Source organism: Gobio gobio (genome assembly GCF_949357685.1).
Source record: "Gobio gobio genome assembly, chromosome: 1".
Classification (NCBI taxonomy): domain Eukaryota; kingdom Metazoa; phylum Chordata; class Actinopteri; order Cypriniformes; family Gobionidae; genus Gobio; species Gobio gobio.
Window position 1 is genome coordinate 52,245,497 of NC_137097.1, and position 17,679 is coordinate 52,263,175.

The following is a 17,679-nucleotide window of genomic DNA, read 5'->3' on the forward strand; positions in this document are numbered from 1 at the left end:
ATATTAATATTAATTTTAATCGTTTTTAAAGCATTTTATATAAACATACAAATCAAAGCACTCACCCGCTCTCCCAGCTAATTAGATGCTTAGAACTATGTCAGTACAAAAATATGAAAAGGGTCTGCACTCTAAAAATATTTTATTATCAGGAGATTTTTTTTTTTAAATCTCCTGATAAAATATTTTTAGAGTGCAAACCTTTTTCATATTTTATATAAATATACAAACATTTTATGTATATATATATATATAAACAAAATTATTTAACTTGAAACTATTGAAAAAAAAATTAAACAAATATTTTAACTTTTAACAAAACAACACTTTAATGTGAGCTTTACTATAATAAAACATCCAAACTAAGGGTTGATCAACACCGGCATTTCATTTATTTATGTGTACAAAAAGCGTGTACAAAACTGAGAAATAAAAAGGAGAAAAGGACATTTCTGTAGGAAATGAAAGAAAGAATAATCACATTTTATTATAATTTGATGTAGCAGTTGAACTGGAGGGCTGATATTAGTACCAAGACAAAAATAAACCTGACGGGGGACAAAAGAAACAAGTAAAGAGCCAAGACCTCCTTCTGCTTTAAGGCCACCTTGTTCCACTGATCAAGTTTTAGATATAGAGTAATACATTTTGCGTACATTTGTTTCCTCTCACTCAACGCATGCAGACAGTCAACAGCATTTAAAAAATAATCTTTTGCAACCTTAAATATCAATACACTTACAAAGACACACTCACACATTTCAAGAACTACAAATCCGTCAGAAAAGAGCAAAGGAGAGTGTACCTTTTTCTGTTTATTCTGTAGTTTATAAAAGACTGAGTGCTTGCAGGATATTGTGTCACTTGTACCATGGCACAGTGTGTGCAATCACAACTAACAATTGGGCTAAACACAGTGATTTGTGTCTGTGGAAAGTTTGTACATTTGAACAGAAAAAAAATAAAAGTAAAGAAATCCATCATTTACATTTGGTGCAACATTTTGTTAGAATGAGAAAGTTGTCATTTCAAAAAGATGATGATTTTGGGTAAATTAACTCAAAAAGGAAGCTGAAAATAAAAAGGTGTTCTATATATGAAGAATTTGAAACAAAAACGCGCAACTAAAATGATAAGGCTTAATATGAAAATATTATTCCTGTTCATGCCAAGAGCTTTCAATAATTCCTCTAAACCTCGCAATGCATTTCAATTTCACAGTAATCTTAAATATATACAAACACAGGGACTTTTGTGGCATTCAAGTTGTTGAAAATATTTGGATGATTTTCAATGGCTTAGCGAGTCTAAATGGAACACCTCAAACGTACAGACAAAAAGGCCATTGCACTGGAAGGCAGACAAGACATTTGCAAAACACAACAAGCCACTATCATGGACTAAAACTAAGGGCAAATCTATCTAAAGACCACTTCCTTATGGCATTTAACATATACAGACATCAGAATAGCTTTACGTTTGTTACACTATAAAAGCAATAGCATTAAAACACAGAGGCATTTTATTCATTAAAAGAAACTACATGATGGCATCAATGATGTTTGTACACAAATACATGAACCACTAGAGGTCACAGCTTATGGCCACAGTGACAATTCACAAGATGCAAAGTCAGTTTCACACTGACATGTGCATATAAAACCTGGGATGGAAGTCTTTGTTTAGATGTACATCACCCCCTTCCTGCTCAAACCCCGACTGTGTAGCAATTCTGGGTGTAAAAAGGATTTCTTTAGTGGTGAACAACTTTCAACAGCTTTTGACAATGAACACTAGGAGTGACGCTGTTGGATCATTGTGACCCATCTATATTCCTGAGCAATACTTAGGAGCCACACGGTTACGCGTGTACTCAAAGTCCTACCAAACCCCGTCACAGAGAAGCCTACAGGAGAAAAAAAAAAAAAAAAAAAAAAAACTATGTGATGACAGGAAGTGGTGGAAGGGGGGAAAGGCAATGGTGCGAAGCATCATGAAATGTCATTTCCTCTGAGACCTAGTTCCCTGTGAATTTCTTAATTTGTCGTACAAGCTTGGTCCCATGCAGCAAGGCATAAGTACAGTACAGTACAGTACAGTGCATCACAGTACATTCACTCTGCTTAGTGGTACTTGCGTACAAATGCCTCTGCAAGAAGCTGAGCAACGATAAAAAATAAAAGTTTATTAAAAATGTGCAGTCTGCAGAAAAATACTAAAATGAATAAAATAAGACTTATCTATTGTTGATATGATAAATCACTAGATGGCATTAATTCTCTCTAAGGTCAAACGTGGAAAAGCATCCAAAACACTAGAGGGCGCCAGAAAAGAGAGGCGATATGTAGAGACTGTCCAAGTCTAGATCTCAATTTTAACTGAAAATGGGCAATATTCAGCAAATGGAATATACTCTCAAATACTTGAGCAAATATTGTGTTAACAATTACATTTGATAAGGATATCCATGCTTCAGAATAAGAATTATATTATTTGATGGGTTCTCAGAGGCCAGTCTTTCAGGATCTTGAAAGTACTACTAATTCTTAAATGTCAAAAGATCAAATTTAGAAAAGGCAGGAAAACTCAAGCGAGTTCTTTACAGTACAGTGTACCCTGTAGATTCACACATAAAATATCCTGCACCAACGAAGCAAACAAAATAAAAGACAATTGTAAGGAACATTGTTAGGCCATATAGTTTGAGAACAGTACAGGTTGCCGCAACTAGAGGGACAAAAAATAAAATAAAATAAAATGTTGACTATGTACATAAAAGATTGCTGAATAATTTTGATCCAACACCCCAGAATCATTACCTGAGTGTATAAATCTAAACCATCTTGAAACTAGTCTTACGACAGAAAACCAACCATACTAGTACTGCCAAAAAGGATTGTAATGATGCGAATAAGTGAATCATCCCACCTATAGGAATACAAACATTTTGGTCACAATCAACTAACTGTTAACTCCACAACACTAGACAAAAAAAAAAAAAAGATGAACACAAAAATGACATTTAAAAATGAAACTAAATTCAAATTGAGCGGGAGGTGGGACAAAGAAAACCAACAAAAAAGGGAAGTTGATCAACCCTGTCTCATGGTGGAATATCTGTGATTGTGTTATATCATGAAGAGCCTGGCTCAAGAGTGTCTAAGTGTGGATGCAGGTGTGTGTATTGTGTGTCAAGGATGTGGGCAGAGTAAATAAAGGGTCATCATCATTGGCCAGTGGAGGGAGAGGTGACTTGGAAAATCACTGAGGATTATGGCGTCTTGGTGATGCTCTCGGCATCCTTGGAGGCCCAGAGCTCCTTATGCTGCTTGCGTCCGAAGCCCTCGTCGTAGTTCCCTTTACTCTTAAAGAGCTGCTGGAAGTGTGGTTTGCAGTAAAACTCCCCCTGCAGTGCTGCATAGGTGCCCAGACTACAGAACAGAGAAGCCAAGAGATTACAAACATGTATATACATACATGCATGCATACATACAAATATGGGATCAGTAAGATAAAACATTTATTTTTTTAAATTAGGGCCAGATTTACTAAACAGGGCAAATTAGCGCAAGAGAACGCAATTCCAAAAAAGCACAGATGGAAATGGAAAGTTCTGCACGTGATCACTGACAGAAAGACCACAGACGCAGCTGGATAATTTCCATAATGACCAATGTAATCTACCAGTTAGCATATGGTTTAAGAAGACATGCGGATGTACTTTTTTGGGGGCTGTAAATAATAGAGCAAACACCAGTAAACTGACAAGCGCAAACATTAGTAAATCACATTGCGTGTATATTGTCCTCCCGTTAATTTTGTGTCTGAAAGTGAAACTCCTATAAATGCATGTGCAATAAGGTCAGCCGCAAAAATAACGCTGAACTATTTTTTTTTACTGCTTGTCTATAGTAAATCCTGACAGTAGTTTAATGCCAAAAGAGGGTTTTGCGCTGGCACAAGTTGTTAGTAAATCTGGCACGAATTTAGCAAGGATGTTAGCATTGTTAGCATTATTATAAAAGATGTCCAGTTGAAATAAATGCTGATCTTTTGACATTTCTATTCAAAGAATCCTAAAAAAGTATCACAGCTTCCACAAAAATATTAAAGGGTAATAACTTCAGTGATTTAGCATTAAGCTTAGTATTTAAACTGGTTCATTTATGCAGTTGAAATGTGAAATTATTTTTGAATTTGGTGCCTTCTAGACTGAGAAAAGACACAAAATGTGTTTTTGTCTCATGTGGATGAAAGACAACAACTCCCAGAATGCACTTGCTTCGCTGCCCTACGAGGCCACTCCGTTGTGATCTTCATAGTAATACAATCATTTCGTTCAGTTAGAGAATAAACACTCACTTAAGTGTGAGTGAGCCGAACGGCACAGACGCAGCAGTGTCAGATTTCATTCATCACGAAGAGCTGAGGTAACGTTAAGCGCCAGTCTGGCACATTTTCAGATCGCATATGGAAGCTAAACTATCACAGGAATTCATTGAAAAGTTGAAACACTCACTTTACTCTGCACCGCGCTCCGTTATTATGATTGTCCGTGCGTCCGTCTGTGTCTTACATTCTGTGCGTGAGATCTCTCCCCTATGGGCGGGTTGATAACATGCGGAACAGCTCCATCTAGTGGCTGTAGTCTTTGCCTCTGGCCAAAAAATCCTCAGATGACGCAAAATGATGATATTTGCGTCATCGGAGGAATTTTTCCAGAAATAAACTGCATAATTCTCTCGTCTCAGGGGGATATGAGGGGGGAAAGTACCATAATTTGAATATACTACCAGGTTTCTACTGATACAAAGCCTAATGCTAAATCACTGAAGTTACCCTTTAAGCAGTCATAACATCTTTCAACATTGATAATAAAGAAATGTTTCTTTAAGGGTTAGTTCACCCAAAAATGAAAATTCTGTTATTAATTACTCATCCTCATGTTCTTCGACACCCGTAAGACCTTTGTTCATCTTCGGAACACAAATGAAGATATTTTTGTTGAAACCCGATGGCTCTGAAAGGCCTCCATTGGCAGCAATGTAACTTGCACTCACAAGACCCATAAAAGGTACTAAAGACGTCATTACAAAGGCCATCTCACTACAGTGGTTCTACAATAATTTTATGAAGCGACGAGAATAGTTTTTGTGCGAAAACCCCCCCCAATCAAAATAGGGCTGGGCAATAAAACGATAACGATATGTATTGTGATAGACACGTAATCTATATCAATAAAAATGCTTCGTGGTGCTTCGTGAGTTCACGTCAGAGGCCTACACGGAAGACAAGCACTTGTTGAATAATTTTTTTTGAATTTTTTTTTTGCGCACAAAAACTACTCGTCGCTTCATAAAATGATTGTAGAACCACTGTAGTGAGATGGACTTTGTAACGACGTCTTTAGTACCTTTTATGGGTCTTGTGGGTACAAGTTGCATTGCTGCCAATGGAGGCCTTTCAGAGCCATCAGATTTCAACAAAAATATATTAACTTGTGTTCCGAAGATAAACAAAGGTCTTATGGGTGTCGAACGACATGAGGGTAAGTAATTAATGAAAGAATTTTCATTTTTGGGTGAACTAACCCTTTAAGCAACAAATCATCATTTTAGAATGAATTAGATTAGAAGGATCATGTGACATTGAAGACTGGAGTCATGGCTGCTTTGCCATCAGAGGAATAAATTATATTTTACTGTATTTTTGATCAAATAAATGCAGCCTTTGTGAGCAAGAGACTTCTTTCAGTCTATAACACATTTAACTGCTCCTGTTTGCGGGGGGTGGAGGTGGGGGTGGTGTTGGTTTGTCTGTGCTGTGAGGAAGTGTCTAACCTGAGTTTGGTGTTGCAGTGCTTGCAGCAGAAGCATGTGGCGTGGAAGATGAGGTTGTTGGCCACCAATCTCTCCATCGGATACACTGTCTTCTCACATGCTGCACAGGTCTCCTTCTGTGTCTTGAAACTGAAGGACTGGTAGGAAATAAAAGGCACTGCCATTTGTTTTCAGTCATTTAAAACAATAGTTCACTCAATGAATTTAGCAAGGAACAGATCAATTTCATCACATGACATCAGAAAATAGACTTGAGATATGGTGCATGACTCATAAAGACAGACAGACAGAGATAGAGAGACAGATGCACGGTGCAATATGAAATCTAGAAACAGATGGAGAAAAGACAAGGATGTGAACATACATCGACATACCTTAGAACGCTGAACGGGCTTGTCATCAGACGTGTTCCTGTTGTCCTGAAAAAAAAAAGAAAAATTATGCCAGTGGTCCTAAGACAGGTTACCCATGGCAACACCATTTCAGGCACTGCCTTGTGCATAATCCTGCACATCATCCATCCACCATCACTGGTCCTCCTAAACAGACATAACTCAAAATGTTCCCTTCCAACCACTTCATCCAGTCCCTCCCATATCCCTCCATCTGGCCGCATGCTTTTACAAGCACCTTTTGTCTGTGTACCCTCACACACACACAAATGCAAGAAGAGGGATCAACGAAGACTAAGCCTGGTGAGCGTTTCTAACTCAATCACCCCATGAAATAAAGACCCTGTGCACACATGCTTTCAGTTCAGCCAGTCTAAAGCTATAATATGACATTACATAACACAGGCCCTTGTCCCATGGTCAACTCTGCACCACATATTCTGTAGCGCTTAATCAAAACAGCTGCCAATCTGTACAGGCCACCGAATCACGCACAAGGAAGAATGGGAATTTAAGAACCAAGCATGCCATTTATGATAGATTTCAGACAATGTTAAACCAATACAGTATAAGAAGCATCTGCTTGATAACTGACAGGTTATGTAACTGCTCAGGTCTGTCAGAAAGCCAAGAGCAGTTCTCCACCTCCACTACAGCATCTATACTTGTCTCTTTCGTATAAACCTAGAGCTTGAATCGTACATCTGCTAGTATAACAGCTCACACACGCCCCACTGTTGTCGTACCTCTAGAAAAAAGGAGAGTTAATTTGCTCAGCTCAGAAAGGCAGTGGAAGTATCAGTGATGACCATTATATCACATCAGACATTCAACCACTTTTCACAAATTATAGCCATTATCGAGAGGGCTCTCACACACACACACACAAAGCCCTGGAATGAAATTACAACCACTCAGCCTCCTCAACATGATGATATTTGCTTAAAAACAGAGTCAGACATGAACGTCAACAGTATCAGATGCAACAAATTCTCTTTAATCTTTTTCACCTTTTCATTAATTTCATGACTGCCTTCAATACAAAAGTCATTTCCTGTGAATGTGAGAGACTTCTGGTTCACTAGCTGCTATAGGCAAATGACTAGAATTGTAGTAGTGCAGTAGAAGTGCAGTAAATTGTAAACCTATTTTGCACTATAACCAGTGTGTGTGAGATTACGAAAATAAATTCAAATATGATAAATGCAAGTGTGCAACAATTAAGCAGAAAAGGACTGTTTTTGAACAGCTAAAATAACTGGGTAAAAGTTAAAATTGCCCATGCCTGCTTTTATGTCAAAAATAAGACCGAACGGAAAATAGAGATGCATCAACGTCAGACAGTTATTTACCAAACTAAAATGCATTGACAATTGGCGATAAGCAACAAAAGTCTTGAAATTAAAAACAGTTTATTCATAAATATGGTTTAAATGTTTTGCTTGTAATTAGAGATTGGTCGATAATTCGTTTTACCGATATTTAAGCATTTCCTTTATTTGGGTATCGGTTTTGTAATAGCAGATTCACCGAAAAACCCCGCTCTCTTTAGGCCATTTTGAGAATTGCATGCAAATCAACAACTGTGTTCAAAAAGGTGAAAATAACTTGCCTCTCTTAATTAATACACTTTAATAAAACAACTATTAAATGCACAAATGAGTAGGGTTGGGTATCGTTTGGGGTTTTTACGATACTGGTGCCAAACCGATACTTTTAAAACCTGTAAAAAAAACATAAAAAAAAAACAAAGACAACAGAGGATGACATTAAAGAATGGCTTTTTATTGATTTTTTTTTATTTTTTTATTCTTTACATAAAACAATTTATTAAAAGTTTAAAGTATACTTAAATTTGTACATATAAATAGATGCAAAACACAATTTACTTAAATTAGAAAAGTAAAACCTAAGCCACCTAACAATAGGCCTAATTTAACACTAAATAACAGTCACAGTACTAATAACAGCATAGTCGGTATTCTTGGTATGCTACAAACCAGCTTCAAGGTTCAGCTTTATTTTGAAATATGACCATATTCTCTGGCTAAATATTTTAGAACGCATCACCTTATTGTTTCCATGGCGACACGTCATGCTTCTCACATGACACACAGCAGCCGCAATAGTGCTATGACAGCCGTATCGTATAATTTATAATTACAAACTTGTTAACTATTGTTATGTTAGTTGATGCATGAACTGGGAGAAGAATAGAGTAAACTATATAGTTAACTATATAATGTGTATCTGATATGAATAAAACACGTAGTCAAATGACAACTGTCTGAAAAGATTGTCATTGCTGCTATAGACATCAGTGTGTATTTTTTGCTAGTAATTATGTGCATTTAAATGTCTGAAACCTAAAATACATATTATGTGGTTGAAAACACTGAATAGCTGTGATATGTGACAAGCGCTGAGCACGTCTGTCTCTGGCTCGGGGCCAGCCAAAGCACAAAATCACATTTGAATTTAAGTGGCACCGAAATGAGGCACCGAAATCTGCATTCTGATTCGGTCCGGTTACATACCGATTATATAGATACGTTTTGGTACCCAACCCTACAAATGAGATACGTTTAGGGATGGGACGATTATTGGTTTCACGATAAACCACAATAAAATGTACTGACGGTGAGTATTATCGTTTCACTCGCTGTAAACAGTGTCTAGCCAAATAAAAATAGCGGAAGGCAGTAACAACGCTCCGGAGATTTTTCAGCCTTCTAAAAGGACCAAATCTGAGGTGTGGTGATATTTTGGCTTTTACAAAAGTCCTGAGGGAAACTTAATCGAGGATGGTCACCCTGTCTGCAGAACATGCAAAAAGAAAGTTGCTGTAATAGGAGGAAATGCTTCAAATCTGCTGAGTCATCTTCGTGACCATCACCCACTGTTGTGTAGCGAACTAACTTAGACCTCAATACCAAAACCACGTCTGGGAAATAATTGGACACAAAATGTTGATAGTGCCGTTCACTCACCAGGTTGATGCTCAGGAAATGCTTCAGCATTTCCACCGTATGCAGCTTTTAACATGATGCGCTCGTGTAAAACTCCTGAAATTATATCAACATCTACTATATAACCTTCACTAATAATCATCTAAATAAAATGACAGCTCTTTGGAAATCAATTATTATCTCCGCGAAATAAGATCTTGTGTAAACTCATAGATAAAAACAGCGCTCTGACAGCATGCATTTCATGTAGACAGACAAAAACATTTTTTTTCAGGTTTAGAATTATGCTTTTATTTGTTTGTATTTTTATATGCTATATTCGTTACCTGATTAAAAAAAAAAAGACTTTAGTGACAGTGCACTATAGATTTTATTTGCACTCTTTAAGACTATTTATTGATGTAAAAGTGTGTTTTGTACGCAAGTGAAATTACAGAAATAACAGCATTTAAAAATGTTAAATAAAACAGTTAAGTGCTGTTTCTATAATTGTCAAAACCATAATAAAACAAATAAATACACATAAACATGCAAATAATTGGTATTATATAAAAAAAACACAATATCAGTTGATCTCTACTTACGTCAAAATGCCCAAAGTTTTCTTGTTTTTATTATCATTGTTTTTTGCATCTTCCGCCTTTCTAATAGTTTGATCTATTACTCGAAGGTTGGAGATATATATATTAAATCGATTCTCATTTTGATGAGCTGATATTGATTCTTAAATCCCAATAATCAATATTTTAGTCTATGCTGCATTAGTTGATGAATTAATAAAACTTTGCATCACGCCTCCCATCCAATAAATCACAATAAGCTTTGTCCTTAGATAGTTTTGATATGAAACAGTCTCAGATGTCAAATTCAGTCCATTTTATTATGAAATAAAACAAAACAAAAATGACAGCTTTGGCCCTCTTTAATATAGTGCCTCAATTCAAGGGAAGTGCACGTAAACTGATCATCTCTTCTGCTTTACTACTAATTACAGCACAAAATAAACATAAATGAACACCAAAAGGTACGGGGAAAGATACAGGTACATCATGTCTCGTGTTATTTATTCATTTTACTGTACCTCCATATTTAAATAAATCTGTTTATTTAAATCTGAATTTTCCAAATCATGTTTTGCAAAAGAAAGTGCAATGATCTGTATAATGTGGTCATCCCCTGGTCAATAAAAAAAAAGAACCATTTACCATGGCATGCATCTTCAAATGTAAAAGGAGAAGCAAACATGATTACACTTTATCTGATTCAAGTCAACACACCCTGAGTGCAAGACAACCCTCAACCCACTTCCTGTTTCAGAGTTTGTGTAACGCGTTTGTTTCAGAACAATTGCCACAGTTGATTTACATATTCATGCTAAAATGCACACAAATATAAATAAACACTATTTACATTTAAAAGAGGTAAAGATGGAAAAAAAATAGAGCAGTAGCAGTGAGTGTGTGAAGGAGACTAAACAAGTAAACAAAGGGAACCTAAAAAAGTTAAGCATTTTTTTGTCTTCTGGTTAGCAGATATGCAATAAATTAATGCACAAACTATTGAACCCAAAACAAAGATGCTCCGGTCAGTCACAGTTTAAATGGTGGCAAAAAACGGGATTAGAGATGTGTGAGTGTGTTAATACTTGCACACAAGAGAAGCACACAAACCAATGGAGCCCTATCTCAGCCAGTGCCATCTGTCCCTTATTGCCTTATTTGTACATAGTATGGAGAAAAACACGCTTTCTCACCACACACACATGCAGATAGCGCTGCTGCCCAACTGTCTGCACTGTGGCAGGAAGGAGTGATGACACATCTTCTTCCTGTGCTCTGCTCAGATGCACTATATGATGGGGTCCAATCCACCCTCCCTAGAGAGCCTCAAAAATCAGCCATCAACTGACCTGCACACTAAGTCAAGCCTTAGTGCTGTATGTATGCCATATGCAGTCTCATAAGAACCTGAAGATCACTACAATTCACATTAACAGTTCCTCTGCATTTCACAATGACAAAAAAAAAAAAAAAAAAAAAAAAAAAAAAAAAAAAAAAAAACACTGAACACCATGTTCCCTCTAAAGTTCGGCCTTGTTTCAAAAATACTACCTTGTGTAAATGTCATTTACAAGAAAAGAAATGCAATCAGGCCATTAAATATAAAGTGATGGTTATAGTGTGAAATATAACAATGTCACAGCGTAAAAAAAAAAAAAAAAAATCAGACTCTAAAAGGCATTTTCAAGCCATCCACTAATTTTAAAAATGTATCTAAAATAAGAGTAGTGCATAGTAGTGAATTAGTAGAACAGAGATAATTGATTATTACAACATTTAAAAATAAATACATAAATAACATTTTTATTTTAACTTTTAATTGTTTAATATTAAAGGAACACATTGACTTTTTGGATTTTTAGCTTATTCACAGTATCCCACAGAGTTAGATAAGTCCATACATACCATTCTCATCTCCGTGCGTGCCATACCTGTCTGACACACTCACTGCTAGCCTAGCTGAGCACAAAGACTGGAGGTAAATGGCTCCAGCTAGCCTACTGCTCAATAAGTGACAAAATAACACCAACATTTTCCTATTTACATGTTGTGGTGTGTATAGTTACATCGTGTACTAAGACCGACGAAAAACTAAGAGTTGCCAAATTTTCTAGACCGATATGGCTAGGAACTATTCTCCCATTCCTGCGTAGTAATAAGGGAACTTTGCTGCCGTATCATGGGTGAATGATACGCTGCAGCCATGGTACAGCCGCGAAGATCCGCGACTATTACGCAGGAATGAGAAAGTAGTTCCTAACCATATAGGTGTAGAAAAATCGCAACTTTTCATTTTCAGTTGGTCTTAGCACACGATGTAACTGTAGAAGAGTCAAGTTTTAAATATGAAAAATATTGAAAATGTCTTTGGTCATTTTTTGAATGAGATGCTAATGGACTGATCAGAATCAATGATGTATGCTAAGCTATGCTAAAAGTGCTACCGCCAGATACAAAGATCGGCTGAATGGATTCAAAAACGGTAAAACTCAACTATTTAACTCTAGGGGACTTGTAAAATGAGCCTATTTTCAAAAAAAGCGGAGTGTTCCTTTAATACATCTGAGATGATTTGACAGATCCCAGATCTTTTAATCTTGATAACTGATCTCTGGCTAATTTGGTTCATCAAACTTAAGTTTCAGTTTAAGATTAAGTTATCTAAGATTACTGCGCGTTCTTGTGTTCCCTGAAGAGGGCGGATACTCGAAACCACGAACAGTAATGCAGCAATTGTTCCTTTAAAGATAACTGGCCAACATAACAGTAAATAAATAAAAATAATTAAATTGATCATTCTGAAGGATGATGTTAAAACTTTTCTGATCAGTGACATTAAAGAGAGACAATGACAGAAAACCTATGAATGTTCTGAGCAAAACAAAGTGGGGCAGAGATAACGTGCACAAGACCGAACAAGCTAAAATACCAACCCAAATTAAAAGGTTACAGTCAACCAGATGGGCTGCAAGATATACTATAACCCAGGGCAGTGTGTGTGTCCATATTTCAACCAATTGCTCCCCCTCAAAAACTGACAGACCAGTATGATTTGTGATGCCCTGCCATTACCAAAGGTCAGTATTTTACTCTCTCCCACAGCCACACGCTGTATACACACAACATTCACTCTCCATTACTCTTGCTCTCTGGTACTAGACTGCAGACACCCTTTTAATCTCATTAGCTGGACAAAATCCCATCAGCTGCTCCCCATGGGCCCAGACAGCCAGGGAATAAGCAGGCGTTCAGTGGACTGAGGCGGAAGGTGCTACAACCATCTTGTGGTCATCCATCAGCCAAGCCCATGTTCACCTTGTGTCTAATGCATCTTGTGATCATTCAAACAACTTTCAAATGCGACCTGGAATGCACGGGACACGTTACATTTGTAAGGCAACTGCAAATTCCCACAGAAAATCTTTGGCATGCCTGATCAACATGCGGCGACATGCACGTTAAACTATAGTTAATAATAGGTGTAAATGGCAGTCTGTGTTTTCATTAACCACTTGTGTATGGATCATCTAAGCCAGGTAATACTAGGGACAAACAAGGCCACATTGACATGGAGTGAATGGTTTGGCTGACGTCCCATTTGCCACATTCTGCCACGCTAATAATTCGTAAAGAACAAGAGTAATGAGTCAGATTTAGAAGACAAAACTCTATTGTCAAAATTCCTGGCAACACAGATATGAGGCTCATGCAGCAGCCCTGAGGGAGTCTGGCTGGGCTCCATGAATGAGATGCAATGTACTGAAAGATGCTAGAGGGCCCATTTTTGCAAAAGCCAAGTTATGTTTGATCTCCCAGTAACTAGAAAAACAAAATGAGCCTTTGGGCACCAAAACAGATACATTAATTTACCAAATGACACATTAGGGTTAGTGTTTTTCCACTGGTGGCGATCAGGAAGTCGTCTCTGAAAGTTTCAGTCATTTTGTGCATTTTGCTGACTTTCAGTCTAGACAGACAACTCAAATGAGATATAGAACAGAAAGAACTTAAATACTCAAAGCCTTTGGTTCCCAATTCCTCTTGTATCTAGTTGCATGACTGGTTTAGGTTTTGAATGTAGCCTTGAGTTTGGTTTATTCAAATTTCTACCTCAAGTTCTTTCATACCATCGTTAGGCCCATTTCCTGGGCTTTAACTGCTTATCTAACCATAATGGAGCTAATTTTCATAAACCAGAGCTGACTGAATTCTTTCTGAGAGCAGAAATTCTGGGTTGGAACGAATGAGAGGGTGATTGTGTGAGAAAATGCTGAGGCTCAAACACTTCTAAAGAACATGAAAGTCTTCACCAATGTGTTGAGCCACAGACAGAAGCTGACGCTGGAGTCGACAAATGGATGTGAAACTTTAAATGTGTTGAGGCAGAAAAAAAAAAAATGCCTGTACTGTATACGTTTTAAAGAGAATTCATGTGGGAAGGGTTGAAGAGGAACAGTCTAAGGTTTCATTTGACTCCAGAGTACACCTTTGACCAAGAGAAAGTGCATGGTGTAAGATTTCACCGGATAAATCGGGAGTGGCGCCACTAGAACACACCTGCAAAAATGATGATTGTTTTCAAACACGTTTTCCAAAGAACCTCCTCAATTTCCGTAGGCTCAGGTATGTTTGCAATGTCACAAAAAGCTTTGCGTTTATACACCAAAACCAGTGGATCTTAAACGGTACTGCCAGGACACATCCCCATTTTGAAGCTTTTCAAACATGTTCAGACAGAGTACGAAACTTGATCTAGGCACTTTGTGGTACTTTACAAAACACAGCAGTCATCATCTACCATACCGTGATCTTATCACAAGAAAGGGAGTGCATTTTGCAATCAGAAGTCAAGAAACATACTGACAGAATTGCCAAGAGACATTGCTCCGTTGCATGGAATTTGACAAACATCTACTCTGCCATTTCGCAGGACACTTCATAGACTAACTTTTACGGAAAAGCAATTGAAATAAAAAACTTCAAAAGAGCCCCTTTACAAAGACTAAAAGTGTCCAATATTAAATGGCTAAGAATGAGTTTAACCCAAATTTAAACAATGTAAGCAAGAGGTCAACAAGCCAAACACTCAGTGATACTTGACTCTCATAAACACCTGCATAATTTGATGAAAAGTACATTATACCACAAATACACACATGTACCGATATTGAGCAAACAAAATTGCTCAAGTCAAAGACATACCGCTGGGACACTACAGAAAACAACTGCATCAAATGCAGCGCTACAGCTAGTCACTCAGTGGAAAGTCCTATTTAAGCCTATGGAGCAAGCCTAATTTCTTCTCCGTCTCCATATAAGGACACTTTTTTTGCAAAGGAAAAAAAGGGTTCCATTATCACTCTGCAGAGGCTGTCCCAGAGTCCTTGTTGGCATAATTTCATTAGTATCGAGCTCTAAGAATAGTCAAGAGACTAAGAGTAGACCATGGACTAGAACCTCAGTGTGTGACATTCAGCTTGAACAGGAACATCGCTGATGCTTTCTTTACAAGAGGAAAACACCGCATTCGAGAGGAGACTTGCACAGACTTAAATGAACAAGCATACCTAGATGCTCATGATTCCATTTTTATCTGATATTCCTATGAATGAGAATTTAGAAAGAAATTCAGCTATCAATGTTTTCTTGGGATGTCACACAAAAACCTTTTATCTTCCTACAAGTTACAACATTCTGTCGGAACACCTGGAATGACATGCCTCCCTCCAGCACATCATTCGTTCGTTTCTGACAACTGGACAGTTGATGCCGCAGGCTGTCATCTCCTCTCCACATGAATAATCTGTGTACACAATCCTCTGGGCTTAGTTTCATCTGAAAACCCTCAGTGCTTCTGCCATCTGCTCTTAACTTCGGCGTACAACAGAGATTGACACCTCTAATGAAAGAAGAAGACATCATTAAAAAGCAACACATGCTCCTGGTATAAATTGTACTATAAAAGTGGTTACATGTGTATTTGTACCATTTGCTCTCTCAAGCACATCATTAGCTAAAACCATTTTCCTTGTACATGTTCCTTATGCTGCTGAATGCCCAATGGAGTCAATTTAACTGAGAATGCTTGATCAGACTTATCCCTAATCACCAAAACAAAATGCCACTATCACTGATTATGACCACAAACAACAGTGCAAAAGAGGAAAGGAAGCTTCAAAAGACTAAAATACACACTTTTACGTTGTATTAGTAGAGTTTAATTGCTGAAAATAAATCATTATACAACAGTTAGTTAGTTCTGTTCCTCAAATTTGATTCAGTATATAGAGTATAAAACTGGGACATTTCTCAGTTTGTATCACTGTTTGGTACTCTGCAGTATGCAGAATAGAAGTGGGCCGAGTTTTGCAAAATGGAAGTCGAAGCATCTACATTTTCTCTCAATAAATGAGCATTTTACGTTCTCTCGTTTGTGAGAAGTTAAACATGTTGCCATGACAGCATTAGGCTCAAATTCACTGGTGTGCATGTCAAAACATTTACATAAATTTCCACATTAAACCTGTGCTTACTCCTTGTTGCCGTTTTCCATGATACAATGCCAAAAAGAAAGGCTGTTGGTCTATGAAAGTAGTCAAACAGTTTATGGTCAATGTGGGATGAGTATTGAAATGTCAACGTTTCAGTTTTACAGCGTTCAAATGTCACACACAGAGGCAAGAGAAAACGTGAAGCTTGAATACATTGCAACTTTGTATAAACGCGTCTGCCAAATGAATAAATGTGGACAGACGGGAGAAAGGATGCATTAGACACAGAGAGGCTGGGCTACGTGTTTATGTAGTATAACGGTAGTAGCCTACTATGAATTTATGGTTTCAAAACCTGTACGGTTATGATTGCTTCAGTGCGGAAGAACAAGTCCACCTTTCCGTGAACTAAACTGGGTCGACGAAAACCAGGTATCAAAACATGGCTTTGCATTCGTGGGGGATTCATGCCTTTTCGGTTTTAATTCGTCTGGAAAACACGTATCTTCAGGAAGACACATGACAGCTTTGGACCCTCAGAGGCTCAGACCTAGACCCCCACTACACAACAAGGTCTGATTAGTATTCATCTTCTGTTTCCAATCTAACCGCTCGCATAAATAACGTTCCATCTCTACAATAAGAAACCCATCTGATTTGATGGATCACTGCAACACCAGCAAGTTTCAGCCCAGTATCCCACAGTTAGCTCTTGATAGCTCTCTAGCTAGCGTACTGCACCTCACCACAATAGACGACGAGGGGGTCGTTGGGTTCACTCACTGGCTGCTGCTGCTGCTGAATCAAAGCGGAGAAACTCACCATCTGGGTTTCCTTATCAGCCTGCTATAGAGAAAGGAGACGAGAGGTCTGCTGTCAGGTCCACTCAGTGTGCGCGAGGCGGTTGAAATCGCATTCGCTTTTTCTGCTGGTCTAAAATGATGTTCTTCTCCGGTTAAGCCTAAATGAAATGTACCAGCACAAGCTCTGATCACCCGAGCCGTCTAGCTAGAGAGCTGACGTGCTTTCCCCCCACCTCGCTCTTTTCAACGGACGTTTTTTTTTCTCTCCTCCTCATCACGCCTTTTTTTTTATTCAGCAGGATGTCGCACGCGATTGGACGCAGCTCGTGCCGTGTCCGCGCGCTCTCCTCCAACCTCAGAAATTCCGTTTTTTTTCCTAATGACACTTTTGCACGAAATAACCACATGGATTCCTAATTTCTCGTCTTTATTTTACCTAATTCTTCATTAAATCGTTAGTGACTACCGTACTATAGATACATTTAACAGGCCTGGCTAATTCAAAATGTAAACAATCAAATGTAGACAAACTGATTTAGCTTTGACTGACGGTCTCTTTAATGTAATGAATGTTGAAGGGTTTAGTTCAGCCAAAGATTAAACTTTGAACTTAAAAGTGCAATA

The 17,679-nt window shown here is 37.8% G+C and overlaps 1 protein-coding gene across 1 annotated transcript; it reads right to left on the minus strand.

Moving 5' to 3' along the window:
- Positions 1-369: 369 nt before the first annotated feature.
- Positions 370-17,328, minus strand: limd2 (LIM domain containing 2). Its single transcript, XM_079817809.1, has 4 exons — positions 17,075-17,328; positions 6,215-6,259; positions 5,841-5,977; positions 370-3,431 (listed from the first exon to the last, which is right to left on the minus strand). Exons 1-4 carry the CDS (start codon positions 17,075-17,077, stop codon positions 3,272-3,274), a joined length of 345 nt encoding a protein of 114 aa, XP_079673935.1. The 5' UTR covers positions 17,078-17,328; the 3' UTR covers positions 370-3,271.
- Between the last annotated feature and the right edge of the window lie 351 nt (positions 17,329-17,679).

What these genes read in the sequence shown, in the direction of transcription:
- limd2 (XM_079817809.1), bottom strand. An exon ending in AGCCCGTTCAGCGTTCTAAG is followed by an intron (nt 5,978 to 6,214) that starts GTATGTCGATGT and finishes ATTTCCTACCAG; the next exon opens with TCCTTCAGTTTCAAGACACA. An exon ending in CACTGCAACACCAAACTCAG is followed by an intron (nt 3,432 to 5,840) that starts GTTAGACACTTC and finishes TCTGTTCTGTAG; the next exon opens with TCTGGGCACCTATGCAGCAC.